We start from the raw sequence: 18,263 nt of genomic DNA, 5'->3' as shown, positions 1-18,263 counted from the left end.
ACACCTAATCTTGTGGCCTGTTTGTACAGCGTCACTCATGCATCGTTCTTCGTGTAACGTAAACATCTTTTCCTCCGAAACTATTGGACCAATGAGGATGATTCCTCACATAAATTCGCAAACCAAAACCCTCCCTGATTTGTTTGAGAAGTTGGATTCTGATCTTTCAAAAAGACATTTTGAAACGTTTTATGACCTTTAGTAATTTTTCATCATAGTTTCACGATATTTGGAAAGTGATAAGTGAAAAGGCTCTGTAAAAGGCCATGAAATATCCAACAAAATGGATGTTAGTATTTGTTTGTTGATCACATCCGTTCAGATCATTACATTATTGATTTTTGTTTACGAGGCAGTGTTACACCTTGTGCAACTGTGTTTTAACTGTTATACATCGTACCTGTGGCAGTGGTGAGATATGTTTCGACTATATTTAGATGGAGTTCACAAGGCTTCCACTGTGTTCTGGGTACGTAAGTCCCAACACATTCAAAGTAAATTTAAACCAACTATTATTTTTAATCGAAGTATATGTTATTTTAATTTATGGCAAGATTATCAAAAATTGCTAAAAGCTGAAGGTATGGTGTAAATCCAGCTAAGGTCCAGGCAGGAAGCAAATGTACTGTAAGTCCCCATGGTCTCTATTGTGGTGATCTACCTTCAGTTGTTGGCGATCTATAGCCTGTTTATATTGTATTGTCTTCTGTAATTGAAATATTTTAGATTGACCTACTAGTTTTATATTCATGTCTGTGATATTCTTGTTGTTACTACTGTCCTTCGCGGACATGTTTTTATTATTAAGCTTTACTTATTGTGAAATTGTAACTTGTTTTAGTGGCTGAAATACTGCCGATGTGACTTAAAAGTTTAACTCACTCACTCCATTGTGTTCTGGCCCGGAATCTAAGAAACACGAAACACGTGCAAAACATGTATTAGTCGGATTTCATGTAAAAGAACTTGCGAAAAAATCAGTTTAAATGTCCTGTCGAACACTGCAATATCACTGCACATAAAGTCACACAGAGAGAATGCCAAGGTTAACCCAGGAAGAAAAAGAACGAGCAGTAAGGATGACCCAGATGGGTGCGACGCACGCCCACATAGCGAGGACGTTCCAATGCACACCACTGACAATGTCCAGACTTTCAACAAACCTGGAAGTGGAAGACCACGGGTAACGTCACCACAGGAAGACCGCTATATTTGGACGTTTCATCTAAGAAACAGATGGCAGGGAACAGACGTTGTGGTGAGCGTATAGCACTCCAATGTATACGGGAGGTCCATCCTTACGGTGGCGGTGGTGCCTTGGTATCAGGTGTCATCATTGATGACCTAAAAACACCTCTGGTCATTATGAATGGAAATCTGAACGCTCGTCAGTATATTCATCAATAATAATAATACAATAGTCCATTTATATTGCGCGTTTATCCATGCACATTGCATGCTCAAAGTGCTGACATATTACCCCTGGTCAACGAGTACAGAACACTCCATGTGGAGAATACAACCGGTCGCCTGTCAGGCGCTCAAGGTTCAAATTCAGACTACCATCGCATCATATCAGGTACCCAATTTTACTGCTGGGTGGACAGAGGCAATTTTGAACAAACTGCCGTTGTACTGCCGTTTTACACAATCAACGACAAGGCATCATTTTTCAACACGACATTGCGAGGCCTCACACTGCAAGAGCAACTCTTGACCTTTTACGACAGAACAACGTTGATGTTTTACCATGGCCAGCCTGCCCACCAGACATGAATCCGATTGAACACTTGTGGGACCACGTGGATAGAGAAATCAGACGTCGTTGACCAATTCCACAAGACCGACAAGAGTTGGAACGTGCACGTAGAGAAGAATGGCAACGGATACTGCTACGTCAATGAGAAGACGTATCTGAATATGTACTGACATGGCAGGAGGTCATACACGTTATTGACTCAGACCGTCCTCCACGGTGTTGTGCTATCGCCATTAATTGTCGACACAGACTTTAACAATCTGTAACAATGCCACCCTTACTGTGTTTAATCTCTAATTCTAGTTAAAGTCAAACATAAGAGCTGTGTCTGTTTACATGGAGAATACCAAGATGACGCCTGAATCTTATAAAATCAATTGCACGGAAATATCTGCTTTGTCTTTGTTTTGATAATAAAAGTGGACCTATACTTTCTTTTGCCCGGCAATTTAGTTTTATATGAAAGCAGTTGTTATAACTCACGCATAAATCTGACTAGTTATAGGTAACGGTTCACATTTTTACATTTTTGAAAAGGTGTGGGCAATTTGTGTTTCATTGTTTTTATCAACTGACTGTGCTGTTGCAGGAGATGCAGGAGAGGCGAAAGATGCAGGAGATGCAGGAGAGGCGAAAGATGCAGGAGATGCTGGAGATGCTGGAGATGCGGGAGATGCGGGAGATGCTGGAGAGGCTGGAGAGGCGGGAGAGGCGGGAGAGGCGGGAGATGCAGGAGAGGCGGGAGAGGTGGGAGAGGCAGGAGAGGCAGGAGAGGCAGGAGATGCGGGAGATGCGAAAGAGAATTGAGGAAAATGTTAGGTCTCTGTTGTTGCGTGGTCACAACAGGTGTTCTGAAACAGGTAAAAGTGTTCAATAAATATTGGTATGATAAAATTGTATTCATTTAGGATTTATTAGCAGGTTACACTAACATAGTAGAGTGACAGGGAAAGGGAATACCATTAGACGTCACTTTTTAAAATATTCTCAATCATGTAACAAACTGTCAGTAATATATGGTACGAAAGCCTGAAATAATGGGGATCAAAGGCTTAGGTTTAAGATCATAATCAACCAAGAATAACTAACAGTGTGATTTCCGTTCAATATTTCGTGTCCTTATTATCCCGTCTTTAGATGTTTCTATTTGTTAGGCACAATTACGACGGTAAAATAATATAATGTGCATAAACCATAGGTATGTGCGTGTTCTGCATGTGTAATACTCCCTACTCTGAATATGTAAATTATTACTTGTTGCCAAATGCAATACCACTAGTATCACCTCAACAATTGTACCTCAATGGTCACATGACCGACTTTATAACGTCTCTAGAAATCTTTCAGCTGTTTGTCTCGTGTGTGGTACTGACGTCATTAACCAATTCTCCAAACACTGTAAATACACAAGGCATCGAATCACCTGCTTGTCGCTGATATTTGTACAGCGAGCCTTCTAGAAATTGTCTCATCCCGAATCTTCTTAAGCTATCAGGCCTTCCATATACAAACCAGATAGTACAACAACAATAAATAATTCCCAGTACAAAACCATTTTGGCAAGGTCAATCGGCTCCTATCGATCACTGTTCAAATCTCTCTAAGACAAAAATCCAAGTAACTGCACTGGACTTCATTTTGGTCACTGCTGTGTCAAATGTGTCTTCCATAACACTTTTTGAAAGCAATACTAAGGCCTTCAGTGTTGTTATCCTAATGAAATATCTCTTGAGTCTCTTAGTCGTATGGCACTCATGGAAAGAGCATGCTTGGTTGTACCTAATAGGGGTGTTAGGGTATCCTAGTCGTTTGATGGCTCACTTGGGTACAATGTGTGAAGCACGTTTCTAATTTTGGCTGCTGTGTTATTACTGGAAAATTACTGAAAAACATGTTCGCTCCATACTCAATCAGTCAGAAGTTGTAAAATGTAGTTCACCAAAGACTGCCAAAGGTTGAATATTGTTCAGAACGAAAGGGAAATTTACAATTCAATGTTGAAGTCAGCCCTCTCGTGATTCAATCGTATGTTCTGTCACCGTGAAAGCATGGTTCTTGATATAAAACAAATAAAGTCGGTTTCATCTTTAAACAAAGACATCGGATTTTAGTATCTTCATAAGGCAAGGGTACACAGATTGAATCATCTTGTGGAACTCTCAATATACATATATATTTGGTGTAGAAGTACTATTAAAAATATTTATATGCGAACTGCTTGGTATTAATACTTGTCATGTAGCACAGAATCATCTCATGAAAACGACTGTATGTTTCAGCTGCCGAAGAGAATTTTGCAAGTCTAGAAGACATGAATAAAGGCGACGAATCAAAGGTAAGAAGAGTATAGGAACCGTTCATCCAAGATTAGGTGACTTCCTTGGTAGGCCCAATGCTCTTCTCGTAATTTTTTAATGATCTGGAACCGTTTTTACATTCTCAAAATTTCCCCCAGTCTTACTGTTGAGTCACAGATATACCCGTTGTATACTACTGGAATAAAGTAACTGTGCATTATTTGATGTTGTGCCATTTTAGAATGCCAAAAGATAATAACATGATTTGTGGTGTTCTCCTCAATCACTGTTTAACTGTTGACAAGAAAATATCAATATCTGTATGATTTGACAATGGGCATCATGATACGCCCTTGAAGAGATGTGGTGTCAAAAGTAAGTTCACAAATTCAGTATCGTGTGTGTCCACCATTGGTGTTGATGCTTGACAACGACGACGCATAGACGGCAATGACCGAATGAAGAAAGCTTGGGAAATTTTGTTCCATGTCTGAACCAACGCTTGCCCCAATACAGCTAACGTCAATGGCTGATTCTGGGATGACGTAAACGTCACTTCATTTCATCCCAAACATGCTCGAATGGGGACAGGTCCGGACAAACAGCTGGCCAGGAGAACATCAGAATGTTCTGCTGTCTCAGGAAATCTGTCTGAACACGAGCGACATGTGGACGGCTGCACATGAGGCCCAATGATCTCATCCATGTATCGCAGACCTGTCAGATTGCCATTGACAATGACGAGTTGTGCCCGATCATAAGATGTGATGGCTCCTCATACCATAACGCTTTCGGCACCAAACTGTCTACGTTAAACAACGCACGTGTCCCAGATGAAATCTCGACTCGTCAGTGTACAAACCGCCATCCCAATTTTGTTTCCTGTACCGTAGATGCTGTCTGCACCAGGCAAGATGTGCCTGTTGGGGACATTGGGAGCAAAATTGGAAGTATTGCAGCCTGTCGGGGCCGGATATTGTGCTCCGGTTCCATACAGTCTTGGAATTGATTGGAAATAAGTCAGGAATTGTCCCAGCAGTCAAACTTGCAGTATGGAATCGATTCCTTAGATGGGTCAGCCGAATGTTGTTGTCTTGCTGACGTGACGCCACGCGTGGACAGCCGGTCCAAGGCAAATCTCTTGTATTCCCATTATGTTGAAAACGTCCCCATGGAGATGAGATCGTGTTTCGATGGACACCAAAATGTCCGGTCACTTCATTTTTTGTCTATTCCAATCTTCAGCACAGTCCCATGGCGCAGAGACGATGATTTTCTGTAAGCCGTGGCACGACGTACGCACAGTTCAGGTTGAAATTAACGTGTCAGGTGTGTGAACTTGCAAAAAATGAGTAATTCATTGTGCTCAAAATGCACGTACGATACTTGACATCAAATTACATAATTGCACAGTTACTTTTTTCCGTTAGTATATCATTTGCCTTGCTTTTGCCGATGATACAACATAAATATCCCTTAAACCATCAAACTGTGCAAACAATGTATTTAACAATGTAACTGCAAAACAAGAAAATTAGTCATCAACACTAGCAAAATAACAATGTTATTTTTTTGCAGTACCAAAAAAGAGTAAACAGATGCTATTAAATGGCTCACCTATCAAATATGTCACTGATTATAAATATATAAGAATTCATTTTGCAAACAATAATTCTAATAAAAACTGTTAAAGCCTACTGTGAATCCCCCATCAAGGCATTGTACTTTGTGCTGCGTAAAAGTCGAATCTTTAACCTGTCAATAAAATACCAATTATATCTCTTTGGTGCCATGGTTAAGCCAATTCTCTTAGACCTGTGAAGGTCCGCCTTAGAATTGGCCTTCAGTAACTCATGTTTGTCGTAAGAGGCGACTAACGGGATAGGGTATTCAGGCGCGCTGACTTGGTTGACACATGTCATCGGTTCCCAATTGCGGAGATCGATACTCATGCTGTTGATCACTGGATTGTCTGGTCAAGACTCGATTATTTACAGACCGCCGCCATATGGCTTGAATATTGCTAAGAGCGGCGTAAAACAAAACTCACTCACTCACCAATTCTCTTAGATGGCTGCGAAATATGGGGATTTGAAACCGTAAAGTATCGAGTCTGCCCATGTTATTTTTTTACGCATTTTACTGACTGTTAAGAAAAGCACGTCATTCTATGTGTTAGTAATTACATGTCGTATGGTATGTTTTGGGGCTAAACTCCACTCTGGTAAAGAACTAAAATTATGAAGAATTCTAAATCAAAGGCACCCATGAAGGGCCATCCCCTCGTGGTGGGTGCTGGGTAACGCTAAGCGCCCTTCAACCCCCTTTGTGGACCCGGGGGAATATTTCGTCCACCAACCCGTTTGCCGTGGGTTGCGCCCCTGTGTCGGTGGAGGACGGGATTCTGGTGGTTGAGGGCAATAGGATCCTGGGAACCGTGTTCCTGTTGCCCAACACACCACTTTGGCCCTTACTTCACCTAGACGGGTGGTAGAACTGGCCCGGTTCTATCAATCGGCTGGTCACGCCAAGCCCTGTGCATAGTTATTTTATTTGCACGTTTTTATTATTGGGCCTTGGACATTTTGATTTTCAATGTACAAATTATTTATATATGAAATTGCCTAGAGTCCTATGCCAGAAGGCGGTGGCTCATGGGCCAATCTGGTGATGTTTGTGGTATCAGCTATTCTAGTATGAACTGTACAACCCTAAATGGGCCTCTATCCCCAACAGGGCCCCAGTGCTATTTATAGTGTGAGGGGGAATAACTCTTATTGCCCTTGTTCAAGGCAGTTGAGAGCACATGGCCACTGCCCTGCCATGCTTGTTGTGTAAGCCCATCTTGAGCTAGAATAAACCCACATACTTCAGTGATAGTGTCCTTCATATCACCACAATGTTGACCTCTGAATAATGCATGTCTCGAATTTCTTGTCAAGGGCCGAACCAGTCTGGCATTAAATTGGTAGATAAATGCAGCTATTCATGTCGTATTCACTTGAGTATAACACCCCTGTATCCTTGGTGTCAGCATCTTGGAGATCTGGTGCTATATGACACTGTCCTTGTTGACATTCCGTGGTGGATGGGGAGCAGGGGTGCCGAATCTTTTTCCTTTCACTATGGCGTCACAACAATCTGGTTCACTGAGAAATGAAAAGAGGCGTTTGGATGAACTTGACCAAACTACAAGAAATACCTCTTCAAGTGCTGAGTCATGGACTAGATTTCTGGTTATAGAGGGCAAAGATAATTTACCTATCAAACTTAATCCTTTTGCGATCTCCAAAGCAATATCTGGAATTTGTGGGGAAGTGGCGAACGTCACCCGTCTTCGTAGCGGCTCGCTTCTGGTCGAGTGTGCACGGAAACAGCAATCTCTAAATCTTTGTCAATCAAAATGTTTGCAAATATTGAGGTTGCTGTGTCTGTGCACAGAACTTTAAATTCTTGTCGCGGCATTGTTCGGGACAGGGCTCGTTGTCTTTCGGATATGTCCGAGGAGGACATTGCAACAGAGCTTAAGGAGCAGGCTGTTACAGCGGTGAAACGTTTTCACCATCAATAGAGAGGGTGTCGTCATTAACACCAACACCTATCTCCTGACATTTTCTCTTGCAACCATTCCCCAATCAATTAAAGCTGGATACTTAAATATCGGAGTGGAGGTGTATGTCCCCAATCCACTCGGTGTTATACATGTCAACGTTTTGGCCATGGGTCGAAATCATGTCGCAACTCTGTGGTGTGTCACGCTGTGGGAGACCATCATGCAGATACAGACTGTCAAAAAGAGTATAAATGCGCAAATTGTGAAGGTCCCTCATCCTCCATCATCCAGATCCTGCCCTGTGTGGCAAAGGGAAGCGACAATTATGAGACTAAAGTGTGGAAAAGTATTTCATCTTTAGACTGCAAACAATTGTATGCAACTCAGAACTCCAACTCCTTTGAGTATAACTTTTGCTATTCTGCTGCAGTCAGCGCACAGTCAAAATCGTGCTATAGCAACATCATCTATTGTTGCCAGACTGACTTGACATGGATCAAGTCAGAAAGACCTGTTTCAGCCAGTCCACAAAAGTCCCCAGTTACTGAACCTATGTCACCAGCTACACAGCAGACTACTTCTTCTTCTTTCATTCAGACTGTTAGTCAACCTGAGCTACTAGTCAAAAACCTCGATCAAACAAACAGTAAACAAAAAAAAAAAATTAAACAGCCCCACTCAGCCAGTTCAGCAAATGAGGAAAAGGAAAAAAATTAAACAGAAAAGAGACACCTTCTGTCCCTTTTACCTTCAGAGCTCCCTCTGGAGAACCCTCTGGACCTCTCGACATGGAGGTCACAATGTCCCTCACAGGACAAGCGGAGGAATAGCTTATCTCTCCCATTCACGAGAGAGAGATCTTCGATTGAGCCACCATCATGACTCAATTGTCTAATATAATTCAGTGGAATTGCAGAGGACTGAGGAATAACTTCAATGAAATACAATTACTCATTCAAGATCTTCAACCGTCAGCATTATGTCTTCAAAGAGACATACCTTAAAAATACTGATACTTTTTAATTTAAGACGGTTTGAGCGATTATCATTCCTTCTCCCCTCCAGGCAATAAAGCTACTGGTGGCGCCTCTATTTTGGTGCACCAGAGTGTCATTCACAGTCCTGTCACTTTAAATACGGATCTTCAAACTGTTGCTGTGCGTCTCACTCTGCACATTGCTCTGACATTGTGCAGCTTGTATATACCGCCTTCTTCAAATATTCAACAATCAGATCTTCAAAATCTGTTTGATCAACTTCCGAAGCCATGTCTCATCATGGGCGATCTGAACGGTCACAATCCGCTTTGGGGAAGTGACCATATTAATACTAAAGGTAAAATCCTTGAGGAATTTATTTCCGATAATCACCTGTGTCTATATAACGATGATTCTCCCACTTATCTACATCCAGCTACGGGAACATATTCTTCCCTGGATCTGTCAATTGCCGACTCCAGCCTGTATAATGAATTTGAATGGGTGGTCCATGATGACCTATGTGGGAGTGATCACTTCCCCACCATTCTCAAAAAAGTCAACCCTGGGGATGATCCACCTTTATCGAGAAGGAACTTTGCCAGGGCTGACTGGTCATTATATGAGACTCTGTGTGCTGAACAATTAGCTCATGATCGTTTTAGGAACAGTGAATATATCCTATTCAGTCGTTTTCTGATATCCTTAATCGCATTGCTGACAGAACAATTCCTCAGTCCTCAGCGGTTCCACATATTCGTAAACCATGGTTCAATAACGAATGTAAACAGGCCAGAAAGTGTAGGAAGAAAGCAGAAAAATATTTTCGCCGACATCCTACTGTCCATAATTTAGATAAATTTAAAATGTTAAATGCCAAGGCGCGACGCAGTTTTAAACAGAATAAGCGTCAGTCTTGGCGAAACTATGTTTCCAAAATAAATTCTCGAACACTGATGTCAAAGGTGTGGAACATGATACAAAGAATAAAGGGCAAAGGTTCCAAATCTACCGTTCATCATTTAAAGGACGGTGATAATTTGTTAACTGATAAGGCTGACATTGCCAATAAGCTTGGTGAAACTCTCGCCAAACATTCGTCTTCATCCAATTATGTCCCTGAGTTTCAGAAACATCAGACAATGGAGAAGACTACAATGAATTATTTTCAATGCATGAGTTACGTACTGCCCTTGAGCAAGCTCAACATACACTATCAGCTCTTGAAACATTTACCTGATTCATGTTTGGAAACACTTTTAAATATTTTTGATACAATATGGACTTCAGGGAATTTCCCAACTTCGTGGCGTAAAGCCATAGTATTCCCTTTACCAAAGCCTGGCCGGGATCATACTGATCCGTCAAATTACAGGCCAATCTCTTTAACGAGTTGTGTCTGTAAAACCATGGAACGAATAGTAAATAATCGATTAACATGGTATCTTGAAACCAATATCTCATAACAAATATTCAATGTGGTTTCAGGAAAAATCGTAGTACCATTGATCATTTGGTACGTTTAGAATCCTTTGTTAAAAATGCTATAGTAAATAAACAACATGCAGTATCGATATTCTTTGATCTTGAGAAAGCGTACGATACCACCTGGAAGCATGGCATTTTAAAGGATTTACATGATTTTGGTTTAAGGGGTCGTTTACCTCTTTTTATATCACAGTTTTTTTAACGGACAGGCAATTTCAAGTCCGAGTGGGTTCAACCCTGTCTGACCATTATAATCAGGATCAGGGTGTCCCACAAGGCAGTATTTTGTTTGTAACATTGTTTAGTATTAAGATCAACAGTTTATCCAAGGTTTTAAATGATTCAATTGATGGATCACTTTTTGTGGACATTTCTTGTCGCGGTAAGAATATGCATACTATTGAACGGCAACTACAGTTGTGTTTAAATAAAATACAGAAATGGTGTCTTGAAAACGGCTTTAAATTCTCTAAATCAAAAACTAATTGCATACATTTCTGCCGTAAATATAAAACCACATAAAGACCCAGAACTGTTTTAAATGGCACTGGCACTCCCAGAGGCCAAGTTCTTAGGTCTCATTTTCGACTCCCATTTAACTTTTCTTCCGCATATCAAATCTCTAAAAACTAAATGCCTGAAGGCACTCGATTTATTGAAAGTCGTGTCTAATTCAAGGTGGGGAGGGGATCAAGCTACGCTCCTACATCTTTACAGATCACTTGTCCGCTCGAAGCTTGATTATGGCTCTATCGTATATGGTGGAGCCTGTAAAAGCAACCTAACACTCTTAGATTCAGTCCACCATCAAGGCCTGAGACTTTGTCTTGGGTCCTTCAGAACTTCTCCTGTTGACAGTCTTTACGTCGAAGCAGATGAACCTTCTCTTAACCAACGCCGTATAAAATTATCATTACAATATATTACAAAATTATATTCTAACGAGGCTAATCCTGCATTTCACTGTGTCTTTAATCCTCTTTATGAGGATTTGTATAACAAAAATTCTTCTCTTGTTCCGCCTCTTGGGCTCAGAATTCAGCCATTTCTTGCTGCTGCCGGCGTTGAGCTGGAAAATATCGCTCCTTCCCGTCTTCTTTCTTCTCCGCCTTGGCAGTTGGTTAGGCCACAAGTCGACCTAACACTCACTACATTTAAAAAATCAGAAACTAATGACTTACAATATAAACAAGAATATAATCAATTAAAAAGTAAATACAATACATATAAATCCTTATTTACAGATGGGTCCAAGGATGGTGGCGCGGTTGCTTGTGCCACTGTCATTGGGTCCAAAACAATATCTTCCAGATTACCCAATGACAGTTCAATTTTCACAGCAGAAGCAAACGCAATATTAACAGCTCTTAAATATATAAATAGACACCCTAAATATAAACAATATATAATATTTTCAGACTCTCTTTCTTGCCTTCAGGCGATTAAAAATATTTCTTGTAAACATCAACTTTTAATAGAAATTATAGAATTATATAATGATCTTGCAACTGGCCAATACGACATCGTCCTCTGTTGGTTACCCAGCGACGTTGGCATTTCTGGTAATACAATGGCCGATTTTGTTGCCAAGGCAGCACTCAACAAATCTGTGACACCACTTCTGATCCCATACTCTGATTACAAAGCAAGCATTAGAACTTGCATCCGTGATCTGATGCGAAAGAAGTGGGATGCCCAAGTAGGTATCAATAAATTACATGCAATAAAACCAACCTACTTGGGTTGTCAGTCCAGATTTGAAGAGGTCATCATACGACGATGTCGTATTGGTCACACCAGATATACTCATGAATACCTGTTAAAAGGTGAGGATCCTCCGTTTTGTATCCCTTGTGATGAAAGAATCACGGTCAAGCATGTCCTGCTTGACTGTGTTGAATATTCCATCACAAGGGATATTTATTTCAAAGTAAAAACTATGAAGGATCTTTTTAGTAATATAAGTTCTCATTTAATTATTGCCTTTTTAAAAAAATTAGACTTGCTAACTGATTTGTAAATAGATGTATATTTTATTATTGGTAGTTTAGATTAGTAACTGAGATTTTTAGTGGCTGTACTCTCAAAAGGGGTTGAAGTAGCGTAAAATTATTGTCCTCCTGCGAGGGTACGTAAGTCCCGAAACACTTCAAGTCAGTTTAAGTGTACCCGGTTTTTAATCGTAGTATTTTTGTGTTTTTAATGTATGGCTAAATCTCAGTATCAACGCCAATGGCTGAAGGGATGGTGTAAATCCAGCTAGGGTCCATGCAGGTAGCAAAAGTAATGTAAGTCCCCATGGGCCTTAGTATGGTGATCTACCTTCAGTTGTTGGCGATCTATAGCCCATTTTTACATTGTATTGTCTTCTTTAATTTGAATATTTTAGCTTTGTTCGCTAGTTTTATATTGATATCTGTGATTATCTAGTATTTTTACTGTCCTTCGTCGGCAGGTTTTTATAATAACTATATACATCTATTTCAATGTCAAATGTTCTCGTCACGATATGGCTGAAATATTGCCGATGTGACGTTAAATAGTAACTCACTCACTCACTCTAAATCAAATGTTATGTTATGGAGTCTGTATAAACAATAGCAATAAAACAATCCATAAAATCTGTTGGAGACGTTTTTAATGAAACTGAGTATAGCTTTTTCTTGCTAAGTCAACAAGCTGTCTTAAACAATATACTTAAATCTATTATCTCCTTAAGGTTACATGATATAGCAACTCAAACATTATGTGCAGAGTTTTCCATTTCTTCTAAAGGTACCACTTAACGCATATTCAAATCTAGACTTGTCCTTGAAAAGTATTTGACATATATGACCTTCTCCTTCGCTCTTAAATTAAATTTGTCATCGTTTACCTATAAAAGCAGGCAAATGGCACAAACTTTCCCCAAGGAAATACTATGTAACCTGTGCAACATGTGTGATGTTGGCGATGAATTTCATTATATTTTTCTCTGCCCTTTCTTCAAAATATAATTGGAAATCATATATCCCAAACCATTATGTTAAATAACTCAATGCGTTACAATTCAAAGAATTGTTTAACTGTAGACAAATATGTGTTGTAAACAAGAGTCATCAGAAGATAAAATACCCCCCGGCCCCCACAAATTAGAAAGAACAAATCATGGGACAGTGGAATAAATATTTTTGTCCATTCTGTATTACCATCATGTCAATTGTACATGAAAACCATCCTGTGTGTTCTTAACTGTATATTTGTATCTCTTATGTCAAGAATCCCGGCCTGAACGTCAGAAAAGTTCTGTTCTGCCCTGCAAGGAATAGTAGTCATGCTTTGTTGTTTGTAAATGTTCACAACTGTCGAGATCACTACAGACATCTACAGCCATTTTACCTTGAGTCATGTATTTAGTCCTTGTTTACCTGGTAAAGGCTGGATTGACTGATACTAGAGTATTCCTCAGTGCCTTGGGAAATAATATTGTCTCAATCTCTTTGAGAAAACAGTGAAATGTCCAAACATGTTTTATCCCATTCAATGATATATTCTCGAATGCACATGTATTATCTTATATGGGCCTGAAGAAACCACCTTCTGGCCACAACCAAAACTAAGCTACTAAATATTTCAACGCTGGCCTCCAACAGTGAGTGTATATTCCACTTCTGGTATTTACAAAAACTACAGAGTTAGAGTGTTAACATTTTTATAATTCATTCATACTCAAACCACCTCTTCCTTTTTTCAGGAAATATCTGAAGGCAGGAAGACATCTTTCTCTCCCCATTCAAACCAATCAATGGATGTGGGTACGTGTGCATACGATGTTTACAGTACTGTATCTCATATCCCGAGAGAGTTAATTGGCTTTTGTGCAGCAGGGCCAAAGAAGGGAAAAGTCAGATATTGTACCATTGCCAGTTTTTAGAAAGTTTAGAGTTATTTGCAAAGTATCCACTTTAAAATGTATATAGGATGTTTGGTTCTTGTTTTCCTCAAATGACATGTTTGCCTTGGCCATTGAGTTTAAAACAAATCTTTCTTACTCTACAGGCCAAAACTACAGCACATGAGATACAAAAGCACATGTTAACGTTTAACTGAGTACAAAAGGTTTTGCATATTTCAATCTTCAATTACTAAAACATATAATACAAAAACCATTTTTATTACAATGTAAAAGGGCATCCGTGAAGAGCCACCTCCTCTTGGTGGGTGCTGGGTAACGCTAAGAGCTCTTCAAACCCCTGTGTGGACCCGGGGGCATATTTGGTCCACCAACCTGTTCGCCGTGGGTTGCGCCCCTATGTCGGTGGAGGACGAAAGTCTGGTGGTTGAGGGCACTGGGAGCCTGTAACTGTGTTCCTTTTGGAACATGGGCCAATCTGGTGATAATGACCTCCAAATGATGTCGGAGTGGATGTGTATGTCCCAAATCCGCTCCGATGTTCCAAATGTCAACATTTTGGTCATTGGTCACGGTCTTGTCGAAACTGCGTGGTGTGTCAACTTTGTGGTGACCATCATGAGAATACCGACTTTCAGAATGATTACAAATTTGCCAACTGTAACGGTCCACATTCTGTGTCATCGAAGTTCTGCCCTGTGTATCAAAGGGAATCTCAAATCATGAAGATCAATTCTGAAGAAAAAACAATTCATATCTCGATGCCAAAAGACTATTGACAAATCAGTCCGTTGACTGTCACATATTCCACCGCAGTCACCCGCTCTGCAGAAATGTCCTCTACTGCATGTCAGACTGACTTGACTTGGGTCAAGTCAGCTCAACCTTTCTCATCAACGTCAGCCATGAATACAACTACCCCAGTCATTCCATCTACGTCTGGTTTCTAGACAGATGGACCTGTGAAGATCCGGGGTAGAATAGGTCTTCAGCAACCCATGCTTGCCACAATAGGCGACTATCCTTGTTGTAAGAGGCGACAAACGGGATCGGGTGGTCAGATTCGCTGACTTGGTTGACACATGTCATCGGTTCCCAATTGCGCAGATCGATGCTCATGCTGTTGATCACTGGATTGTCTGGTCCAGACTCGATTATTTACAGACCGCCGCCATATAGCTGGAATATTGCTGAGTGCGGCGTAAAACTAAACTCACCCCCTCACTCCAAGACAGATGAAATTTATTCCGTGATCCCATCTCAAAAGTCTATTTCAAAACCAGCCAGTGAACAAATTAAAAAAACAGAAAGGAAAACAATTAACAAAGACAAACCACCTTCTGTCCCTTGACCTTTAGTGGTTCCAACACAGAATGCATTTGGACCTCTAGATATGGAGGTTACTCTGTCCTCACTGGACAAGCGGAGGAACAGTTCCTCGCACTCCCGTCAACGATAGCCAATTGAGCCACCATGACTCAATTGCCAACTTTAGTGCAGTGGAATTGCAGAGGACTAACGAATAACTTTAATGAGATAAAATTATTAGTACAGGATTTTAAACCGTCAGTATTATGTCTACAAGAGACATATCTAAAAATACCGATAACTTTAATCTACGACAGTACAGTGATTATCACTTTTTTTTCTCCTCTAGGAGATAAAGCAACAGGAAGTGCTTCTATTTTGGTACGACAGGTATAATACATAGCCCTGTCCCTCTTAATACCAATCTGCAAACTGTAGGTGTTCGTATTACCCTGCACATTGCGCTCACGTTGTGCAGTTTGTATATCCCTACGTCTTCTGATATTTGACTGTCGGATCTTAAGAATCTATATGATCAGCTTTCGAAGCCTGTAACAGCAACCTCAAACTATTAGATTCTGTCCAGCACCAAGATCTAAGACTTTGTCTTGGGTCCTTTAGAACATCTGTTGACAGTCTCTACGTCGAGGCAGATGAACCTCTCTTGCACAACGCCGTATAAAATTATCATTTCAATATATTAAAAAATTATATTCTAACGAATCTAACTCTGCTTTCAACTGTGTCTTCAATCCCCTCTATGAGGATTTATCCAACAAGAAATCGTACCTTGTTCCGCCTCTTTGGCTTAGAATTAAACCATTTATTTCTGCTGCTGGCATTGATCTTGAAACTATATCTCCTTCCCGTCTTCTTTCTTCTCCTCCTTGGCAATTGGTGAGGCCAGACGTTGACCTAAAAAATCACAAACTAATGACTTACAATATAATCAAGAATTTAATCAATTAAAAAGTAAATATAATACATACAGTTATTTACAGATGGGTCCAAGGATGGTGGCGCTGTTGCTTGTGTCACAGCCATTGGATCTAGTACAATATATTCTCGAATACCTGATAACAGCTCTATTTTTACAGCAGAAGCAAACGCCATACTAACAGCCTTAAAATATATTTAAAACACCCTAAATACAAACAATATATAATATTTTCAGACTCTCTTTCGTGCCTTCAGGCTATTAAAAATCTTTTTGCAAACATACACTTTTAATAGAAATTATTGAATTATATAATGATCTTGCTACTGGCCAATACGACGTCGTCCTCTGTTGGGTACCCAGCCACGTTGGCATTTCTGGGAATACAATGGCCGATATTGCAGCCAAGGCAGTTCCAACAAATCTAATGCAGAAGAAGTGGGACACCCAAGTAGGTATCAATAAATTACATGCAATAAAACCCTATATTGGTTACACCTACTTGGGTTGTCAGTCCAGATTTGAAGAGGTCATCATACGACGATGTCGTATTGGCCACACAAGATATACTCATAAATACCTTGAAAGGCGAGGATCCTCCGTTTTGTATCCCTTGTGATGAAAGAATCACGGTCAAGCGTGTCTTGCTTGACTGTGTTGAATATTCCATCACAAGGGATGTCTATTTCAAATCAGGAACTATGAAGGATCTTTTTTAATAATATAAGTTCTCATTTAATTATTGCATTTTTAAAAGAATTAGTTTTGTTAACTGATTTGTAAATAGATAAATATTTTATGATTGGAAATTTAAATTAGTAACTCAGATTGTTAGTGGCTGTATCCTCAAGGGGGGTTTAACATACAGTAAAATGATTGTCCTCCTGAGAGGGTACGTAAGTCCCGAAACATTCAAAGTAAATTTAAACTCTCCACTTTAATCGTAGACTATGTGTATTTTAATGTAAGCCTAGATGTGTGTAACTTGGTTTAGTCACGATATGGCTGAAATATTGCCAAAGTGACATTAAATTTTAACTCACTCACTCACTAAAATATAAAAGTGAAATTGTGTGATGTTTAGTCTTCCTAAATACTTTCCTGGTATGTAACAGCTTTCCCTATTCAGACAGACAGACGGACAGACAGTTTATTCAATACAAAGGCCATAGTTCCATAATACTGGCAATGTTTGGTTGCATGGATCACGCATGCCAAAGAAGAAGTGAAACATCCTACGAGGTCCACTGAAACGGGTGGTGAATGCGGATTATGTCATTTCTTAGGATGCTATGTTCCAACTGTTTGTGACTGACGACATGGCCAAAAGGATTGTCTTTTACGAACATAGAGGGGAAGAGAGCTGTGACAGAAAGGGGCAAAGAAGAAAATGTTTGGAAAGAAACTAATGAAGATGAGATTTGGGCTCTGATAGGGGTTCTGATGACTATTGGTCACCTGAAACTGTCGATGTTGGATTCACAAGTGTTATGGAGTAAGGGATATGGAATTCCCTATGTCAGGGCTGCAGTGTCTGAAAGGCGGTTCTTGGATCTCATATCCATGCTCAGATGTAATGACAAGGTGTCGAGAAGTGCCCGTCGTGCAAAGGACAAGTTTGCTCCCATCCGAGACATCTTGGAGGAGTTTGAGTCTCTGGGGCGCTATTATGTACCGGGCCCGCACCTCACTGTTGACAAACAGTTAGTCCCATTCCTCGGACGCTGCAGCTTTATCCAGTACCTGCCAGCCAGGCCAGATATATTTGGCATACTATTGTTTTGGCTCTTTCATGTCGAAAATGCATATCCCTTGAAATGTATCCCATACTTAGGGAAGGAAGGTAGAAATGTCCAGATAGGGCTTGGACGTCAAGTGACCATGGATCTTTGCCGCCCGTATTTCCGATCCAATCGGAATAATACAGCCGACAATTTCTTTGCCGACTTAACGCTTGGCCAGGAACTTTTGGCAAATTGCTTGACACGTGTTGCACTCTCAGACAGAACAGGAAATTCCTGCCAACAGAGTTCAACTCAAAACACGACCTCC

The 18,263-nt window shown here is 40.3% G+C and overlaps 1 protein-coding gene across 1 annotated transcript in view; it reads left to right on the top strand.

Moving 5' to 3' along the window:
* LOC124286843 (mRNA export factor GLE1-like) overlaps nucleotides 1-18,263 on the top strand; it is a 135,109-nt gene that overhangs the window by 89,148 nt on the left and 27,698 nt on the right. Inside the window, exons 14-16 of the mRNA XM_046723285.1 lie at nucleotides 2,349-2,619; nucleotides 4,039-4,094; nucleotides 13,808-13,868. Of these exons, the coding sequence (XP_046579241.1) occupies nucleotides 2,349-2,619; nucleotides 4,039-4,094; nucleotides 13,808-13,868 (388 nt within the window). The remainder of the gene's footprint in view (nucleotides 1-2,348; nucleotides 2,620-4,038; nucleotides 4,095-13,807; nucleotides 13,869-18,263) is intronic.

Source organism: Haliotis rubra, unplaced genomic scaffold (genome assembly GCF_003918875.1).
Source record: "Haliotis rubra isolate DU_JTF1 unplaced genomic scaffold, ASM391887v1 Scf393, whole genome shotgun sequence".
NCBI lineage: Eukaryota > Metazoa > Mollusca > Gastropoda > Lepetellida > Haliotidae > Haliotis > Haliotis rubra.
Note: the sequence above shows the minus strand (reverse complement) of the source record. Positions and strands in the feature narration are given on the sequence as shown.